Below are 20,208 nucleotides of genomic sequence, written 5' to 3'. Positions count from 1 at the left end.
AAAAAATCGACAGCAGGTCATTAAAACCGCCCAGAACATCATTGGTACCCATCTACCGAGCATCAGTGATTTTGGGAAGAGAAGGTACCTGCGCAGAGCCAAAAGGACACTGAAAGACAACACCCACCCCAGACAGCCTGTTCACCCTGCTGCCAGCAGCAGGAAATACAGAAGTATCCCTCCAGACTGAAGAGCAGCTTCTTCCCTCAGGCTGTAAGACTCCTAAACTCATCCTCTCTGCTCCACCATAAAAAAAAAAAGTTTTTCTTGTGTTGCATCAATGAATTTATTTCAAACATGTAAAAAAAAATAAAAACATAAATCAAACAATAGAAATAAATGAAAAAAAATGAAAAAGGATTAAAAAAGCAAGAATATTCAATAAACAATAAACCTAACACAAATGCACGTTTGAAAGGAGAAGGAGGAAGTATAAACAAAGGCACTAGAGTTTGCTTTTTGTTGTGCAGCTCTGCATTGTAGATGATGAACCTTGAACGCATCCTGTGTGAAGCTGACCGAGGACTGAAGCTGCTGCTCCTGACATCCTGCAGCAGCTTGGTGCATCTCTTGCACACACTAATGTGTTTTCTTTTGGTTTATGTTTGTTGGAACTTATTTTGAGTCTATTGTCCTTGTTTTTTTCTGTTTTTATGGTTGTTTTTCATTATCTATGAATGTTATTGTACTTTATCTGTACAAACACCTTGTAAATATGCTAAGAAATGTGCTATATACGTACATATAATCATCTTTTATTTAACAACTATGTAATTAATGCATAGAGATTGATATCATACTTCTGACCTTAACCTTGGCAAGTATAGCAATTAGCCGATAAGTGCATGACATCCCAGAAACACATACTATTCCTTTCTTAAGGTTGTTGGAATAGGTGGCAATCCAAGCAGAACTGTAATACATGATGCAGATAAATCATTCATTCATTCATTTTCTGTAACCGCTTATTCCGTGAGGGTTGCGGGGCTGCTGGAGTCTATCCCAGCTGACATTGAGCGAGAGGCGGAGTTCACCAGTCGCCAGTTCATCACAGGGCTGACACATAGACAGACAACCACTCACACTCACATTCACACCTACAGGCAATTTAGAGTCACCAACTAACCTAGCATGCATGTCTTTGGACTGTGGGAGGAAGCCAGAGAACCCGGAGAGAACCCACGCAGACACACGGAGAACATGCAAGCTCCACACAGAAAGGCCCCACCGGGGGATCGAACTCAAGACCTTCTTGCTGTGAGGCGGCAGTGCTAACCACTGCACCACCGTGCCACCGCGTAGATAAATCAGACTATAACAATGAGTTACTGAGAACTGGTAATTAATAAATGGTTCATTACTTATTAATCACACCAATTGATTTGTGGAATTTATTGTCAGTCTACCAGCACAGTAGCAGCTTGAATGGGAAAAGCTGTTCTGTCTGGTTTGATTAGTTAAATAATCACAGTGGTTTTAATGGTTTCACTGGTTTATCCAGACAGAAAAATTCAAGCAAAACCTAAATTTTGGTTTTAGTTTTCACAGAATTATTTCTCAGTCAGTGGGCACTTATCATGTGACTTCCAGTCCAGTTTAAAGGAGCAGTGTGAAAGGTTTACAGGGATTTACTGGCAGAATATGGCACAAATGGAATATAATACTGTTTTTGTCACCTCAGAACGAGCCGTTTGCATCGACAGATGGCTCAGGTTCACCGAGGCCACCATGTTGTTTGTCCAGAACAGATAAACCAAACACTGGCTTTTGACACAGCCTTGCATTTTTTTTTTTGCAGATGTTGCAACCACTGCAGGTTCTCCTGCGCACTAAAATGGGAGAGTGAGGTGAGTTGGTTGCAGTCTGCAGGCTCAGGCTTAGATGACATTAAATCTTACACGGCGGTCCTTAAAAAGCAACTGCTTGACTCTCTTGTGTTTTAGTGAGATTTTATTTCCATCTTTAGTTTCTTTAAGGGGAAGCACTTGTACCTGTTCTCTTTAGACTCCTTAACAAGCCCTTCCTCTTTTGTAGTCTGCATATATATTTTGTGTCAATTATTTAAGATCTTTTTGAATAAAAACTTTATTTTTTATCCAAACAAACCTGGTTTTATGTTGCTTTCCTTTCCCCTAACAAGCTCGGTCGTAACAGACATGTTGTAATCAAAGAGTTACAGAAATAAATCAAAACCTGTCATGACTTTTCAACACACAGAATCATTAGATCCAGAGACTATTTCATGTTGTCCCAGTTTGTAAGTCTAAATACTGCAGTCTTAGAAAGCAAAAACAAACTATGTGATACTGACAAAGCAGTTGGTACAAAGTTTTCTATGATAATTTCACCTCAGTTTTAATGGGAACGAGATATTTCCTGATAACTAATTGTCACCCGACTCCTTTCTATTCTGTGTGGAGCTGCTTCCACAGAGTCACCGCCAGGAATTGCTCTGCGTTCTCCTATGATGGATTCTAGTCGGCGATGATAAGCACTTTTACATTTCCCATTTGGGCATTTGCCTTGGAGTAAATGAAAAGAACCATGTGATTCAGATGAAAGCATGAAGGAAATGAATTGGCTTTTCACTGCAAAGAAAAGCAGAGCGAGAGCAATAAAGCAGGGCGGAACTTGAAAAGGCAATGAAACAAGAAACATTAGCTTTGGAAACGAGCTCCATAATCCATGCAATTAAAATGAAATGGTTGACAATGACAGTTAGCGTTCTTCTCCTTGCAGCAGCTCATTCCTTTGATCCATTTATGGAGCTCTGCGGAGCTCGGTCAAGGCGAGACAAGCACATTGTGGGACAATTACTGAGATGACAACTGCAGTTAAACGTGATAAATATGTTCTAACTATGTAGAGAGTGTGGCCTGTTCACACTGTAAATCTCTTTGAGTCTGACGTGGAGTCTTCTTCTCAGCAGCTTTTTTATTCTAACCGGTGACTGCTGACTGATGTTCAACATCTGGCTGCTCTGGTGTAGCAGCGACACAGAGGCTGCTAGTTAGGCTGAATTTAACCTGTGAAAGTTTAACGCAACTTCTTTATTTGATTGAAACTACACTCAGAAATAAGGGCTCCAAAAGGGTTGAGGTTCTACTCAGAACTGTTTGCTTGTGAAGAAGTCTTTTTTTGAAGAAAGGGTTCGTCAAGGTTCTTTTGTAATCCAGAAGAACATTTTTTGGAAGAAAAAGTCCTTCAAAGTTTGTTAAGATCCTTAAAGAAGTCTTTCGTCAAGGGGTCTTTGTACCAGAATATAAAAGGGTTCTTTATCAAACCCCCCGGGTGGGTTCTGAATAAAACTTTTGTAACAGAAAAAAGTTTCTCATTAGTACCCCTTGAGTGTGTTCTAGATAACTCTTGGAATATGAAAGGGTTCTCTGTAGGACTCCTTGAGCGGGATCTTAATTTTAAAAAATTTAATATAAGAAGTTGTACAGTTGTAGCTTAAACTCTTGGAATGTATAAAGATTCTCGGTAGAACCCCCTGAGTGGGTTCTAGATAAACCCCTTGCAATATAAAAAGGGTTCTCGGTAGAATGCCTTGACTGTGTTCTAGATAAAATGCTTGTAATATAAAAAGGTTTCTCTGTAGAACCTCCTGAGTGGGTTCCCTATAAAACGCTTATAATACAAAAAGGGTTCTTGGTAGAACTTCCTGGGTGGATTCTAGATATAACTCTTGGAATATAAAAAGGTTCTCAGTACCAGTAACCATTATGCCATATAAAGGTTCTCTGCAGAACCTCTAATAGGGAGCTCTGGGTGAATCTTTTCACAGATGGTTCTAGTTATAACCCTTTACACTGGGCTCCCAGTAGAACTCCTTGAAATGGTTCTAAGTGGAACCTTTATAAAAGGTTCTACAAAGGGTCAAAAACGGTCCTCCTTTGGGGACAAGCTAAAGAACCCTTTATGGTTCTAGTTAACACCTTTATTTTGCAGACTGTATGTTGAACTTGAGTTGCATGTTGTAACATTCTCTGCAGAACACTTGAAACTTCTCTGAACTTCTCAGCAACGGTTGCAAAAAACTTTTCTAAACTACTTTTGCGCAACAGCCAATCAAAACGCTGATAACGTGTCAGATGATGACATCATTGACTGATTGAGTTTAACTCGACAATGGCTTTAAATCACCAAAAATTTGTTTGTTAGCAGTTAGCAGGTGACTATCAGTCTACTGATGCATAACTATAAAAAAGTTGAATAATGATTGCCCATGTTGATTGAAAACAAATCGAATATGTTGTTGGTGAACATTTTACTGATACACTCGGCATCAACATTCCCTCAAAACAAACTGCATACGACATAATTTATAGGAAACAAGGCTGGTGCACAAAATGAGAGAGAGACTTTTCTTTTTTTTGCCGAGGTACTGCAGGGACTTCAACAAGCAGCAGCAGCTCTCTCTTGCCTGATGAGTGACATGGTCTGAATATCACAGCACGTTTGGAGACCTCGGGGAATTTCACTATTATGAATAAAGCTGTTTTCTCTAAATCAGACATTTTCAATCTGGTGCAGTATAACAGTGGGTTGCCCACCTGGCATGTTTTACAAATCTGGTCAATGATTCAATAAGAGGTCTGCATGTGAAATGTAATTCAATATCCATGTGTGCATGTGCATGTTGTAGTGAAATTTATGCTAACGCTGAAGATGAAACCTTGAAGAAAAAGAAGAGGAGTATTAATGATGCCGCTGGCAAAACTGCCCTCTTGGAGGCCTCTATGCTAGGTAGGAACATGAGCAAGTGCCCTCCAGCAGATATAAATAAAGTACCTCCTAGGGTGCCTTTCCAGTGGACAAAACATGATAAAGTGCACATTATGGTGCTTTTCCAGAAGAGAAAACATGATAAAGTTCCCTCTAGGGTGCCTTTACTGTGGACAAAATATGATCAAATGCCCTTCTGGTGGATAAAATTTCATAAGGTGCCCTCTTTGGTGCCCTTTCAGTGGGCAAACATGATGAAGTGCCCTCTATGGTGTCTTGTCAGTGGAGAAAACACGATAAAGTTCTTTCTAGGATGCCCTTCCAGTGGTAACATGATGAAGTGCCCTGTAGGGTGCCCTATAGCCTGAGTCTGCCACTGCATGGTACCTTCACCAGTAATCCCAGCAGGGTATTGACTGAGGGTGTCAGTGTGAGTGGGAGTAAAGGAAAGGTCACCGCTGACACAGACAGACCTTTAAAGAAGATGAGGAGCTCTGACTTCAGTCTGAGCAGCAGTGCCTTTTTTATCTTCAGGTGACATGTATGTCATTCTCAGTAAAAATCAGCAGAGGAAGGCTGATAGTGTGAAAGAAAGTTAGGTTATAATTGATTTATGGTGTGAGGGATACTTTGCTAAATACAGTTACTTTCTTTCTTTGCGAAAGGTTAGATCAGAAGATTGATTCCACTTACCTTGTCTTCCCTGAGACTGTGAAACCAGAGCCAGAAGCAGGTTAGCTTATCACAATGACTGAAAACAAGAGGAAACAGTTTGTCTGGCTGTGTACGAAGTTAATAAAATCCACATACCTGCACTTTGAAAGCTCTTAGATTTTTTTTTTTTTTTTCCATATGCTTTTTCAAAACACATGGCTACCACTGTGGAATGGTTGACGTTTGGTTGGGTTTAGGAAAAAATCTGAGTTTGGGTTAAAATAAATAAGTTACTTATGTCAGTTAAGTTACGCTTGTAAGTTCAATAAGCTTTAGGCCTTCAGAGCAATGGGAATTTGTTTTTAGTGTTACAGGCTGTCGGACATATTGGTACTATTGGGGTTTCTGAATAACGAGCCAATGGAACAAAGGCATAGCACCGAGTAAACTCCAGAAAGTTACTGCTTCAAGCAAAAAGCAAAATTTTTCATTTTTACATTTCGGTTGTATGAGTGTTTGTGTTGCAGTGCTGGTAGGAGGATTATGTTACCTTACCTTTGGACTCAGCCAGACAAGCTCCTTCCCTGTTTCCAGTCATTGTAGCCCACTAAACTTGGCTAACTGGCTGCTGTTGGTAGCTCCACATTTAGCCTACAGACATTGGGGTGGTTGATCTTCTCATCTTGCTGCAAGAGAGCTGATTAGCAGTTTTCACAAAAAATATAAGTTTTTTGAGGGAAAGGTAATCAGGAATTAGGTAATTAGGAAGGGTCTGGGTTAGATGCAGTAAAGTTCCTGATAATTACAGTCATGGAAAAACTCTGAAATTGAAGAAGAGTAAATGGAACTTTCCCAGATTTTTGAAAGAGGTTTGCAAGCATTTTAGTTGCCTAAATCTAACCAAATAGTTTTTGCACTTTTGAAAGTATACCTGGACATCCCATTTATTATTGCTAGAAGGGTACCTGCAGCATCCTAGTTTGAAGCGTGTGGCAGCTGACGAAGCTGCTGTATTTGACAAGCTGGGAGTTAGAATGTGTTGGATTTTGAACCCATATATATGCAGACTACCATAACAGATGGTGTACCAGTAAGCCATACATACATATTTTCTTTCATATTGCAGGTACATAGGCTTTCAAACACTCATCAGAAACATCATCTGTTTTTAACCTAATGTAGCATGTTTCCACAGTGTGCTTCCTGTTTTATTTTGAAAGACTAAAACCTCCTGTCAGTTCCTACTCTTGTGTTTTTCCCTGTCCTGATTATCTACACCCGTGCTTGCTTTGCTCACTTGCCCCTGGACTCGCCCTTGGTCAAGCCGGTATATATACTGTCCTGTTTTCTCTGCTCCTTGCCACACTGTCTCTATACGTTCTCATTTGTTCATCGCTTTCCACAGCATTGCTTTTTTTGGTGTTGGTCTCTGACTTCTGACTTGGTTTTTGGATTTTTGCCCACTCCCTGCCTGGACTGGCTTGAGCCACGCTGACCTCCAGTGTGTGACTCCCTGATAAGGACCTTTCCTTTTTAAACTTCACATTGTGTCCTTTGTCTTTGTCTGAAATTGAGTCTGTTTTGCCCAGAAACGTGACGCTATTGTTATTGATTAGACGATGCAAAGTAACCCATGGAGGTTTGCTTCCTCGTTTACTCGTTGTTATGTGTGTCATTTTATTTCTTGCTTCGGTTTATGAATGGAAAGCTGTGTGAGGCTGCTGAAAACATTTCTCTTATGTTGAAAGCAGCAGGTGGAGCAGAGTCAGTTGAAAGATCTGCAGCCATCTCCCCTCTTGACTGTTTGAATATGAAGGAGGACATTATTAACTGTTATGGAAGGAGCAGCCCCCTCCATGGAGCCCTTCACTTGCTGCAAAGCCCAAGGAGGCTCCCTGGAGGAAGACGAGGCTAAGGTACTGAAGTTAAACAAAGGATGATGAGTTGTGGGTTTAAGCGTATAAACTAAAGCCACAATGCCTCACAATTTCCGTCCATCCATTGACATTTTTGTACCCATAAAACCTTGTGTTTTGTATTGTTTTAAATTCATCCGTCAGAAGAGAAGTGAGACTGTCAGTAACATTTTTTTTTTTTTTGTGGCACCAGTGTTTAGTGTCAGTCAGTCGATTCATCCAAAGCTCGAGACATCACCTCCGCCTTCCTCATGTGGTCTAAAAGAGTCTCAAAGACATCTGACATCTGTGCTCACAGCATGAGGTTAGCCCCAAAATCTTCTGGCAGCGGGCATCAAAACCCAGTGGGAAAATGGTGTCAGACTTAGTCTGGGTTGTCTTAAAATGGCTTAATTCTTTACACAAATATACACTTGTTACAGAATAAAACATGGCCTTGCATAGACAGATATAAACAGTGCCTGAAATAGGCCAGCACTGAATGCTGGCATTTCTTTTTGTCCACACCAGACCCTTACTTTTTATGAGGTAGATGGCCACACCTGTCCCTGAGGTCACAGACGCCCTCACCTCCATATGTTTTCCATGGTATATAATAAAAGTTGTGAAATAACAACTTTAAACAAACAACTTTAAATTAATGCTGCAAAGATATTGATATAAGTCAAAATATCCTGGATGTGAGCGCTGCCATCTTGGACTGGTGATATTCGGAGCAATGGTCTGTACAGAAGTGATCAGGGTTGGAGCCGTGTCTCTTTATATCATCAAATAACTAATTAAAATCAAACTGATCAGAAAAATTAACACTTGGACAAAATAGGTGTGATAAGAAGTACTTAAAATGACAGATTCCATCTTTGGGAAAAAATTTATTTGTTGTGTACTTTGTTGTTTTAGTTTGGCCTATGTTCCATCTATTAGCATTGTGGAGGTGGGATTTATGACCTATACTGCAGCCGGCCACCAGGGGGCAATGAAGTGCTTTGTCACCATGCTTTTTTGCCATTCATCCCTGGACATGACCTCATAAATTGCTTCTGTGTGGTTGTACCATGTTAAAAAGTGTCCATCCATCATGCTGCCGGCATTTCAGAAAGGCGCCGCTGTCGTCACTTGAGTGATTTAGCGAGCTAGCTAGCCAGCTAACGTCAGCAGTAGACTGACAAACTTTCGACAAAAGTTGAAATGCTTTTCTTTAAATTCAGCTTGTGTAATGGGTTGAAACTCATGTTAAAATGAGATACCTCTGTGTGTATACTTTGTGTTTTCATTTTGGTATTTTCCTAGCAGAAACTGGTAGCATTTCCATAATAACATCTATTCACCATGTGTTTACTTTTTTCACTGAGACAGATGGAAATGAAAAGAGTTATGGGATGAGATGAGCAGACTGAGAGAGAAAAAGAGAGAGAGAAGGTGAAGAGCAGCTACAATGCCTTATCCAAGGCTTGTCCAACAAATAATCTACTCTAAAGAAATAGATTTCTAATTATGAGTTATCCTGATTTTAACATCACGTATTCTTCTTTTTTCTCTTGGATTCAGGCAACACACGATGAACACCTGACTGGCTGAGCTTAAATCATACAATAATGAGCCTGATCAGTAATAATCAGGTCTTGAGATTTTACAGCATATTAATATATAACTGTGTTTCTGCCAATTCAGATTTTTTTGAAGTTTTGGAGTGCGATCTATCAGTATAGATTGTGACTAACTTTTTCTCTGGTCTTCTGTGCCGGAGCCACATCCTTCCCTGCTGTGTTAGATACCGGCAGCTCTCCCTGCAGCACATCCAGGACTCGTCTCCTACACTTTGATCAGATGACAGCAGATAAACACAACGCGGCTCCTTATAGCTCACACTGGATACAACAAAGGAAAAGCATTAATAATCAGTTCTTTGAAGGTTTTAGGTCCTAGAAACAGATATATATCAGATCCAAAGTATCCCACTGCAGTGGATGGTGTGAGTTTTGACCATCACGATCAAAAACTAAAGTCTTTAACTGTCGTTTTCCTGGTGTCGTGCAGCTGACGTGTCACTGCATGCAGTCAGTGAGGATTAGTCTGATGCAGGTTGTTGTAAAAATACACAGAAACATTCAGGTTGCTGTTTGTCTTTGCAGCAGTGTCAGTTACAGCCTGTTGATAATGGTGTGTTTGTTCCCTGCAGGCTCTATTATGAGCAGCAGAGTGGGGGGAAAAACACCTTCAAAATTGAAGCTATAACTGGGATTTCTGACAGCTACAGTATGTCCCATTTGGTGGAGAATGGTGTCCACCTGGACGAGGGAAGACTGAAGGGGCATGACGGCTGACTGTTCAGCCTTAAAAGTATTGCAGGTGCTCTGGCTCGAGTAAGACTGCAAATGAATCATTTACAATTTCTATAAAACAAAGATTTGTTTAATACAAACAAAATACATATGAAAGTTCACACATCAAATTGCACAAAATTCTTTATAATTCTCTGTCCCTCAAAAAGAGGCACGGCTGTGACATTTTGCAAAGTATCCCGTCTGATCTTTTGCTTTATTGCAGCATGAGTTACCTTACATGACATCTTTGTAGCAGACGGAGGCGAAAAAAGCTGACAGATATTTCACAGGTTGTTTTTGGGATTGTTGCGACCCAAAATGCCTGCTTTCAAGACAGCTTTTCTAAAAAAGATTGCGATGCACAGTATGCAATGGTTTTTGTACATTATTTTTAATGAAATTGCAGGAGCATGAGAAAATTGAAAAAGAAAGTTGCATGGTTATTTTTTTTTTTGCATAATTCGTTAAAATCAAAGAGACCTTGTTCCAGGGAGAACAGAACCACACTCTGTTCTGAGTGTTCTCAGTAACCTCACCAGAAAGGCTCAGGATGACATAAACAATCAAAATTGTTTGATTGATTGTTTGTTGAAAAATTGTTTGTTGATGAAAAAGGTCGTCCTGGGGGTATTCCACAAAGAGGCATACATTTTTGGGGCTCAAACTAAATAAAGGTGGAGGTCAGATAAATAAAGGTGCACAGAATGTTGATAAATGTCAATAACAATTACAAAAGCTAATTTCAGTACCTGTGATAAAAAAAAAAACACAAATATAAATGCAAATTAATTGTGAATAATAAAACAAAACATGCTTGATTTTTGCATGGGGAACTGCTATGAACTAGAACTTGTGGAAAACAACAATGATTGGTCAAATTTGCAGAAAAGTTGCAGAGTTTGGACAAAATTGCAGAATTCACAGGGATTGGTTGAGTTTGTATCAACCGTGATCATAACATCACAACTATCTGGTAGGACAGCAAAACCTCATCCTTGCTGATCTGGTCAGAGTTGATGGCAGAGATGGGACGAAGTCATTGTTTTGCAAGTCACGTGTAAGTCCCAAGTCAAGTCCCCAGGTCTAAACTTTGAGTTTTGAGTCCTAAACAAATCATAATGCGCTTTCCACTGAATGTAGTTCCATTTTAACACCAGAGCCTCGATTCCCCGTTCTTTGTGCAACGTCGAATGATGTTGGAAGTTGTTGCATCTCCTCCATTTTGTGCACTGTATTCATCAGAGGTTTTATACTTTAACGAAAGTATCACTTCTTCCAGCTGGAAATGAGTCATACCTGCCAATTGTGGCTCCCATTTTTTCCATCATCCTCTCTTGGTTTCCTTCCGTTCTCACAGTTCTCCCACTTTTCTCCCTGCTTTGACACATTTTCGCACCTTTTTGTCCTTTTTGTCATCACTACCTGTTTCTGACACTGCACAGCGCTTTGCAACAATTCAACTACACGAGATGCGAAAGAGAGCTGCTCACACCTTCTGCATCCAGTTAATACATCCATGCTCAAGTCTCATCCTCTTCAGTGAGTGAGAGACAGAGAGAGAAATGAAGAGAAGCCCACTTTGAGAAAGTAATAATGAAGCAAATTCCTAATAAAACCATACCTATGAATATAATATTCCATTCCTGCCATTTTCTGTCAGTAAATCCACCTAAATCTTATACACAGGACCTTTAACAAATTATTAGATGTTGGCTGCGAACGTGCCAACGCCAAAAAGCTGAGTCTGATGTTACCTTCTAGCTCTGGAAGTGAGCCAAAGGAGGCCAATCCTTGTGAGAATCACAGATCACCTGAATCTGTGACACCTCTCTGATTGCAGCATGCTCAGGATCTCCTATCTGGCACATAACCTCCTGAGTGAACCGTCCTCTGATGCAGCCACTGTGGAGAATTTAATTTGGGAAACAGAGATGGTGCGGACAGTTTCACTCATATAGATGATGGATGAGCAGGAGTTTTCAGATGCAAAGAACTCTCACATTTAGGGCTGCCGATGACAGTACCCTGGAGGGGATTGTTCTCTTTGAGTCGCAGCGGCCAAGTTACCAGAAAACTCAGTTTCTGAGTCTGAGTTTAGGGTCCCTCTGAATTTCTTTTCACAAGTTTCTTACACAGTGTTCAGTGTGATCTGATAACAGATCACCACAACATCATGCTGAAACTTAGACATGAATCCTTTGAAGAAGTTGCTGTTGTTTCCATGAAACTCTCCTATGACAAGGCTACTTATAGGCTACTTATGACTGGCTGGGCTTCTTGTGCTGTAAAATATGAAAACAGAGTGATCGGATGATATTTTGTATAGGACTGCAACTGTTTTCATTATGAATTAATTGGCTGATTTTTTTCTCCATCATCTGCATGGTGGTGCAGACGTTGCCTCACAGCAAGAACAGTTCAAAAGGTTCCTGGATTGGAAGTTTTTGTGTGGGTTTGGATGTTCTCCCTGTTTGTGTGGGTTCCCTCCAACTATTCCAGTTCCCTCCATCATCAAATCATGTGACCTGACACGCCAGATGGTTTGTCACACAAAGTCATCTGTAAACATCCTGAGAAACTGTTTGGTAAAGGGCGGGTACTTACTTTGAAAAAACACTTCCAGCCAATCAGGTCAAACTCTTGCCAAGTGAAAACATCTTTTCCATCGAGGAAATCCTTCAGTGCTGCTCTTTGCTCTTCTTTCAGCGAAGAAACACTCTCCAGTTCTGATATGACTGATGCTATCACAGTATCTACGCTAACCTCTTCAGGAGTCGCCGTCGTTTGATTGAGACGAGTCGCTTCCATGGACGCTTCTAAAACTACACCTGTAGCTGCCAGTAGTCCCTCCTCGTATGTTAAATTAATTTTTACCGGGTCATGAGGGATTTTGTTGTTTGTTGTTTGTTGTTTTGATCTTTGTTTCTCCCTCCTTGCTGGAGGCTGGTGCTGGTTTTTCCCCAGCATGTGTGTCGTCTTGATGATTGGCTCGGAGACTGAGGCCGCCTACTTTAAAAAGGCACATGCCGGTATCAGCGTCACTCCTCTTTCTCCTGACTCCCAAACAGACCATGCCGCGCCGTCCAAACCATTCCAGCTGGGCTGTGCTGTTTCATGAAAGCTGGTGTTGTGATTAACTTGTGTTGTGCTTCCTCAAAATGTAAATACCTTCTTTAAAAAAAACAAAGCAGTCCTGGAAGCTGCAGGGCTGAGAAGCCTGTTTGTTTTTACATTTCCCTTTTCTCCTGTTGATGTTAGGGAGTCAGGTAAGATGCCTGTCTTTCTTTTCTTTTGTTTTTGGGGGCAAGTAATGTAGTTAATAAATCCCCAGATTGTTTTGATTGTTATTTCGGGCCATGCTCACCTTGACATCTATCTGTCTACCGTGTGAATGATGAATAAATCATTCTTTCTTGTAGTGCATCTACCGTGGCACTAGTCATCCTTGGGAGTGGGAAAAGAGGGGAATCGTTTTTATGTTGTGCTCAAGTTTCCCCCAAACTGGGCAAAACACAGTTGGTTTACCTTTCACCTTATCACTCAGAACCCAAGGGGACACTTTTACAATGCTTGTTGGAACCATTTACATAAATAAAGATGGACGCTGCGTCTCCATGCAGCTCGCTGTGTTTACTTTCATCAAATCACCTGAAAACAGCACCAGGCTGCTACACTATAACCCTACAGACCTCTATACTAACGTCATAAATCAAAGATGGGTGACACATCTCCTCTTTTTCCCACTGTACAAAAATTAAACCAAGCACTGCCATCTTGCTCTGGTGACGTCATTCAGAGTCTGTGCAGCAGTGATCGGGGTTGGAGCCGCGGAAGCCGGCCACCTCGATCACAAGCTGAGCTCAGCTGTCAACCATGACCTGAAACCTCCTTTTTACAGCATCACATAACTGATTAAAAAGAAACTGATGAGAAAAATGAACACTTGAACACAATCAGCATGAAAAGACGTACCTAGAATGACAGAAACCATCTTTGAGCAAAGATACTGTTTATAACTTGGCCCATGACCCATCTGCTAACATGGAAGAGGCGGGTTTCTGATCTATTATGCAGGCAGCCACCAGGAGACAAACTTTTTTTTTTCTTTCTCGCTCCACATTTGTTGCTTTGCGGTGTTATTCTGTTCCTTTAGGCGTCTGTACCCCTATGACCTTGTGCAAAAATTAAATAAAGAGAATTATTAAAAGGGCAGCAGGCCACATCACCACTTGGAGCACTGACTCCGGAGAGAGATGTTTAAAGTATGCCAATGTTGTATTCCTTTCAAATTGTTTTCTTTCCTAAAGGTATAATGGAGAGTTGACCTAGTTGACCGTCTTGAATCCAGCCTTCATACTGCCGATCCCTGAAAAATGTCTCATCCAGACACAATGGGCCTCTTGCATTTTTGTATTCTGGTCTTAAATTTCTCTTACACTTTTCGTACAAAGGGCTTATACGAACACGCCACGTCAGATTCAACAAATGCTCGTAACTTCAGATAACTGAGTACATGATCCACCTGTGCGGAACTTTGGAGAAGTTTGGAGTTTGACGTCCTGCTTTCAGAGATCCATAAAGGAAAATCTGCCATTTTAACAGCTTCAGCAGTGGAATTAAAAGACCTGCTAAAGCAAAGAAATGGGAATAGTGAGTGATGTTAGTGCCGTGTTACCTGAGAGTCTGTCACGGAAATAAAGAAGAAATGTCTTGATACGAAAATGACTTCAAAGAAAAAAAAAAAAGATACAGCAAGGCACTTGATGACTACAACAGGAGGAGGGGGCGTCCGGGGAAAGTTTCCATCATGGAGACAGAGGACAGAATAAGTGAGGATGTGACAGAGACTACATGAACCTGCATGTTAGACATCATTTTTAAAACCTAAACATAATTTGTACCACTTTTTAGTGAAAAAATATTGAGTAGTTTAGCTTAAGATATAAAGAAATGTCAATTTAAAAACTTGATATGTTTTGTACTTAAAAATCTTAACCTGTAAAGTAAATAAAACTGTCAGATAAATGTTTGGAAGTAAAAAGTACAAAATGTCCCTGTGAGGTTTCGTGGAGTTGAGATTGAAAGTAGCATGAAAAGAACCTCAAACTTGTTCTTAAATACAGCACCCGAGTAAACGTGTTTAGTTACTTTCCATGCTGACAGTATCCATGTAGCTCTGGTGTGCTGCTGTGTGTGTGTGTGTGTGTGTGTGTGTGTGTGTGTGTGTGTGTGTGTGTGTGTGTGTGAGAGAGTACGGGAGCTGTCCGCTGCTGTGGTGCTGAAATGATTTACAGCCACAAACAGAAGCAGAGCTCCTCTTTTATATGCACTGTTTACAACCATATACATTTAAATCCTTATGTACACACAGACACACATATTTATGTATTTTCCATTTGACTGTCAATTAGTGGGTAATTAATGTTTGATTTAGATGTAGTTTATGATTTCATGCCCACTGCTTTGTCATTTAATTCCTTTTGCAACAACAAACTATAAGGAAAGAGGGAGCGTGGGAAAGGGGAGGTTGGGGGTTTGGACCAAAATATGGAATAAGGCTGGACAAAATGGACAATATGTTTGACCAAATACCTCAATTTTCGTATTGCAACAACTCTGTAAGGATGACTAATGGTGCTTTCACAAAATATTATTATTATTGTACAATGAGATTTTTAATAAACAGTCATCAGTAATGAGGGTATAATCACTAAGTGGAACAGAAATAGAACAGCTACAACAGTTTAGAAAATTACATAACTTCACTATAATGCAAACAAGGAAAGACACTTGTGACATATCATGATATAACGATATCTAAAATCTGAGATGATATGCAGTAAGATGTAATAATATACTGAATGCTGCGATAAAAAATGTGAAAAACATGAATTTACTTCCACATAGTAACGTGTTCCCTGTAAAAACAGGCAGCTAGGGAGGAACTTGTGGATTTTGATTGGTGTTTACAGCAGCCAATAGTACTGAATCAGCATTGCACCTCCACGCCATGCAGCTACATCAGTCCATTATCCAGCTGACTGGGAGCATCCAGTGACCACGGCGAGACCGACCTAGCAGTTAGCTACTAATCAATAAGTAAAGCTATTTTTCCATCAAGAAACTCTGTAAATGACCTCATACTGTCATTTACATACTGTACTCACCCTGTCTGTCTTGAAGGCTGGGTCATGTCCCGGTCCAGACGTGTGCACTGTGATGCTGCTGAGCCCGGTTCTGTTGCTAAGTTTGCAGAAACTGAACTGAGTTGAAGCTGAGCAGCTGGTGGACATCAGGGGAAATACTAGAAAGCAATTATTTAAGTGATTAAAGTTGGGTTTTTGTAGAGGACCATGTAGCTAACATTAGCTGCTCAACTGTAAAATGCCTTGAAAATAAAACTTTCCCTCATAGTGAATAAAGTCAAGCTAGCAGGCTGTAACCATGGTGAAGCTAAACAACACTGTGGAAGACACACCACTGTACCGTACTGTTGCTAGTTAGCTAATGAACCTTAGCCTCTGCTCTGCAGCTCTAAAAGTTCTTTGATTTTAAAATATTTTTTTGTAGCATAACTTTTTTGGGATATATAGTTAAATAAGTGTACAATATGACCTTGGGAAATGGGAAAGCATGTTTTATTTCATCTCGACTTTAAGTCAGAAGAAAATGTAAATTTTATATGAAGAAAAATGCTGGACACAACACATCTATAATTTTAAGCTGCAATAGGTAGAAAACCTAGAAAAACAGCAGACTGTTGAGTCTTATCTCCAGCTCCTGTGTCCTGCGAGGTAAAAAGACTGTCTGTCTGTCCATGGAGTCTGGTGGATGTAAAGACAGCAGAGACAGCGGCTTCAGTTCCCTGTTGGAAAACAGTGTCTGATGACGAAGTAAAGCAGCGAGCGTGTGGTCTAAACAACAAATGAGCTGTTTTTGAACCAAGTTGTCTGCTAGTCGTGACTGTTTATTTTCACTCAGAGCTTTGTGGATGCTTAATGTGAAACTTTACTCTGATATCAGATATGCATTTGACTATTTCAAGCCAACTTTCCAGAGGTTTGGGACACAGATACTGTATAAAAAACTAGATGCAAGGTGTCTTAATAACTTGACATTTCTACCTATAATGGGGAGACCACTGCTGATGATGTCAGAAGTTCAGCAAATATAATCACATTTCTGCAAGAGAATTAAAGCTGAGAACCTATTCTGCTGTTTTTACTGTAACTGTTATTTAGTGCTAAATTAGTGTCATTCAGTTAGGTTTAAGATGTTGTGATGATATTGTGTGATTATGTGAATTTGTTTTGCTTTTTTTAAAGGGCCAGTTCACTCCAAAATCAATAATACTCATCCATATTTCCCTTGGCCTGTGGTGCTATTTAACCGTCTCGATTTCTGTGGTGTGAGTTGCAGAATTTTGAAGATATCAGCTGAAGCTTTCTCTGCAAGATAATGGGACTCGATGTAACAGCTGGTGTTGCTCAGAGCACCAAAAAATACACGGGAAAAAGTGTCTGTTTCCAAAAATCATAACCCATTCAGTCAAGATAATCCACAGACCTTATTGTGAGCAGTTTTATGTAGGAACTATTAGCTTTCTGTTACAAAGTAAGTAGTTCCGGTAGATTCTAAAGTAGTTCTGTTACTGCAGAAAGAAAGTAGTTCCTTCATGAATCCTCATAACAAGGTCTGTGGATTTTCTTGAGTGATCGAGTCATGATTTATGGAAAGAGACACTGCTTTTGAGTTTTCAGATTGTATATTTTTGGCACTTTGAGCACCACAGGGATCTGGGATGTTATATTATGGCTAAATTCCATCAGGCGTCGCTGCATCGCATTACGGCTGCGCAGCCCTTATACATGTACACATACACACCAAGTCTATTTTTTATGGATGCCTCATTAATTAGCACAGAGCGGATCGAAACGGGCAGGAAGTCAGACACAGAAAAGGCAGGGAGAATCCGGTTAATTTTCAAAATAAAAGATCCCGCTCAGACTCATAATTATAAAGACAGACATAAAATAAATTATTGAATCATGTAGCCTGCTTATTAATGGTAGAAAGAGCCAGAAAAGATGACTTAATCAACAAAATCCGAGCAAGTAAACATAACCAGGCAGACAAAACGCTCCGCTGCTTGCAGCCGTGGACGGATCAGAACCATGGCGCAGGTGTGCCCTGCTTGGTGGAACTAACTGGTTCCAGAGAAGGCAGACCTCCACAGCCTCCAAAACTCTGCAACTCAAACCAAACCAGTATGGATAAATAGCACAGTATAACTGATTGATTTTCCAGTTAACTGGCCCTTTAAAGTCAGGGTTCAGGCACCTTGGGGCGTGGTGCCGTTTTTGCGCCAAATCATATGAAGACCCAACTCTACCCAACTCACAGTAAAGATAACAAACAATCCGGAACTCAAGACAGTTTCTCTTGAGCTGGATCTGTGCGACAGTGTGTGAACTGTGCAGCTCTTGTCATTCTTACATCGATTAGTTTATAGTAAATATATCGGCATCAGGCACCCTTTTCCTCTCAGCCAATAAAGACTGAAATCGGGCGTGGAAGGGAGACACAGATGCCAATTAAACAGGTAGGATAGAGGAGGAGGAGGAGGAGGAGGAGGGACTGGATGGAGGAGGAGGGGAGACAGAGCAGGAGAGGGAGAGAGGTGGATGTGGCTCACAGTGAGGGAGTGTCGGAGTGTCGACGTGGGAGCTTTTCCACTCCTTCACACCACCAGCACACACTCCTTCATCCCTCCATGGTGGAGGAGCGAGCCGAGGAGGAGCCTCTGAACGCCGTCTGCTCCGCGTGTCACTGAGTGAGTGTGTGTGAGACAGACAGAGAGAGAGAGAGAGAGAGACAGAGTGTGTTTTGTCTCTCTGCACCGACATCGATCAGCCCGCTGCTGCGGTCACTCGGATATTACAGCCCGGTCCTGAGCTTGAGCCCGAGCCTGAGTCTCAGCCCGAGCCCGGCTGGAGGACACGATCATGGATCTATCTCTGCGTCTCCTCTGGCTTCACACTCTGAGCGTGTTCAGCGCTGCGTCCGCCGCTTCTCACTGTGAGTACACCGCCGACTGTTCACCTACAGCTCACCTCTGACTCCACCTGAGCTGCACACACACACACACACACACACACACACACACACACACACACACACACACACACACACTCACTCTGCTGGCTGTTTTACAAAGAAAGCAGAGGAGCTGAGGAGGTCTGTCTCTGCTCTCTGCGTCCTCAGATTGTTGCAGGAGGAGCAGCGGTGTCTCCTCTGTTGCTGCTGCTTGACTCTGGTGCAAACAGCGTCTGAACAGGGTTTACTTTGTGTTGGAATTGTGCGTTAAAAGCGCAGTTTGTGATTCCAGAGATGAAGGTCAAGCGCACGGGATCGTTCCTCTGCAGCCTGGAGTTGTTTGCACGGCAGTCTTTTCATATTTCAACCTGTTTATCACACAGATGTTTAATTATGAAGCTTCTCTATGAATAAAAGGAAACAGTTGGACAGTTGGACGCGACTCTCCTGTTGGTGTGATGAATAACATTCAGGTGAAGTTTCTGCAGCCGCTAGAGAGCGTGTTTGTGCCTGCGGGGGCCGGAAAATGAAAGCGACGCTGAGAGGGGAAACCTGGGGCTCGTTGACTCACGTCTCACTCATCAATTTCTCCAAAAATCAGTGAATAAGCAGCACAATCAATACAGAGCAAAGCGCTCAATAAAACAGGAGATTATTTGTAATTTTGTTGTATTTAATGGGATAAAAGATTTCCATCCCTCATCTTTCAGGTAGATTTTTTTTAATGATGATAAATCGATTTTAAACAGAGGCTCAGAAAAAGATGATTGCAACAATTAATGGATTAGTTGCCAGCTATAAAATTAATCACCAACTAGTTTAATCATCTGTTAAATATGAATATTTTCTGGTTTCTTTAGTCCTCAGTGACAGTATTGAATATCTTTGGTTTTTGGAAATATTGATCAGCATTTTTCTCAGTCATTTTCTCGACGAATCGATCAGCCCTTGTCAGAAAACTGACAGTTAAATCGACAGTGAGAATTATCATGAAGTTGCAGCCCTACAATACATTCAAGCAAAGTTATTTTTTTTACAATATAGAAGCAAATATTTTTTACAAAATAAATTATGGCAAAACACAGAGGTTGAGAAAAGGTTAAATGCAAGATTCATCGATTAGTCATCAGCTATTGAATTAATCGGCAACTATTTTGATAATACATTTGAGTAATTTTCTAAGACAAAAAGTTCAAATTCTAATATAAATAAACATAATATTTTGGGCTTTGATCAACATGTGTCACCATTTTCTGATGTTTTATTAAGCAAAGAATTGCTCTAATCGATCAGTTCTTCAGTGAGAATTGGTCGATCAAGAAAATGATCAGTTGATAGTGAACCTGAAAGAAAACCTTCATGAATATATTTATGCAACAACATATGGCCTTTTTTTTTTTTACAAATAAATGGTAAGAAAACAATCAATTTTGAACAGACCTCAGAAAATGATAAATGCAAATCAAATTCATGTGATGACATCATCTGAG

At 40.7% G+C, this 20,208-nt stretch overlaps 1 protein-coding gene across 1 annotated transcript in view; it reads left to right on the top strand.

Annotated features, from left to right (window-relative positions):
* Nucleotides 1–18,483: 18,483 nt before the first annotated feature.
* LOC146323266 (contactin-associated protein-like 5) overlaps nt 18,484–20,208 on the top strand; it is a 143,117-nt gene continuing 141,392 nt past the window's right edge. Inside the window, exon 1 of the mRNA XM_084725479.1 lies at nt 18,484–18,700. Within this exon, the coding sequence (XP_084581605.1) occupies nt 18,628–18,700 (73 nt within the window). The 5' untranslated portion in view covers nt 18,484–18,627. The remainder of the gene's footprint in view (nt 18,701–20,208) is intronic.

This window comes from Lutjanus erythropterus, chromosome 8 (genome assembly GCF_056507025.1).
Source record: "Lutjanus erythropterus isolate fLutEry1 chromosome 8, fLutEry1.hap2, whole genome shotgun sequence".
Classification (NCBI taxonomy): Eukaryota; Metazoa; Chordata; class Actinopteri; order Lutjaniformes; family Lutjanidae; genus Lutjanus; species Lutjanus erythropterus.
Note: the sequence above shows the minus strand (reverse complement) of the source record. Positions and strands in the feature narration are given on the sequence as shown.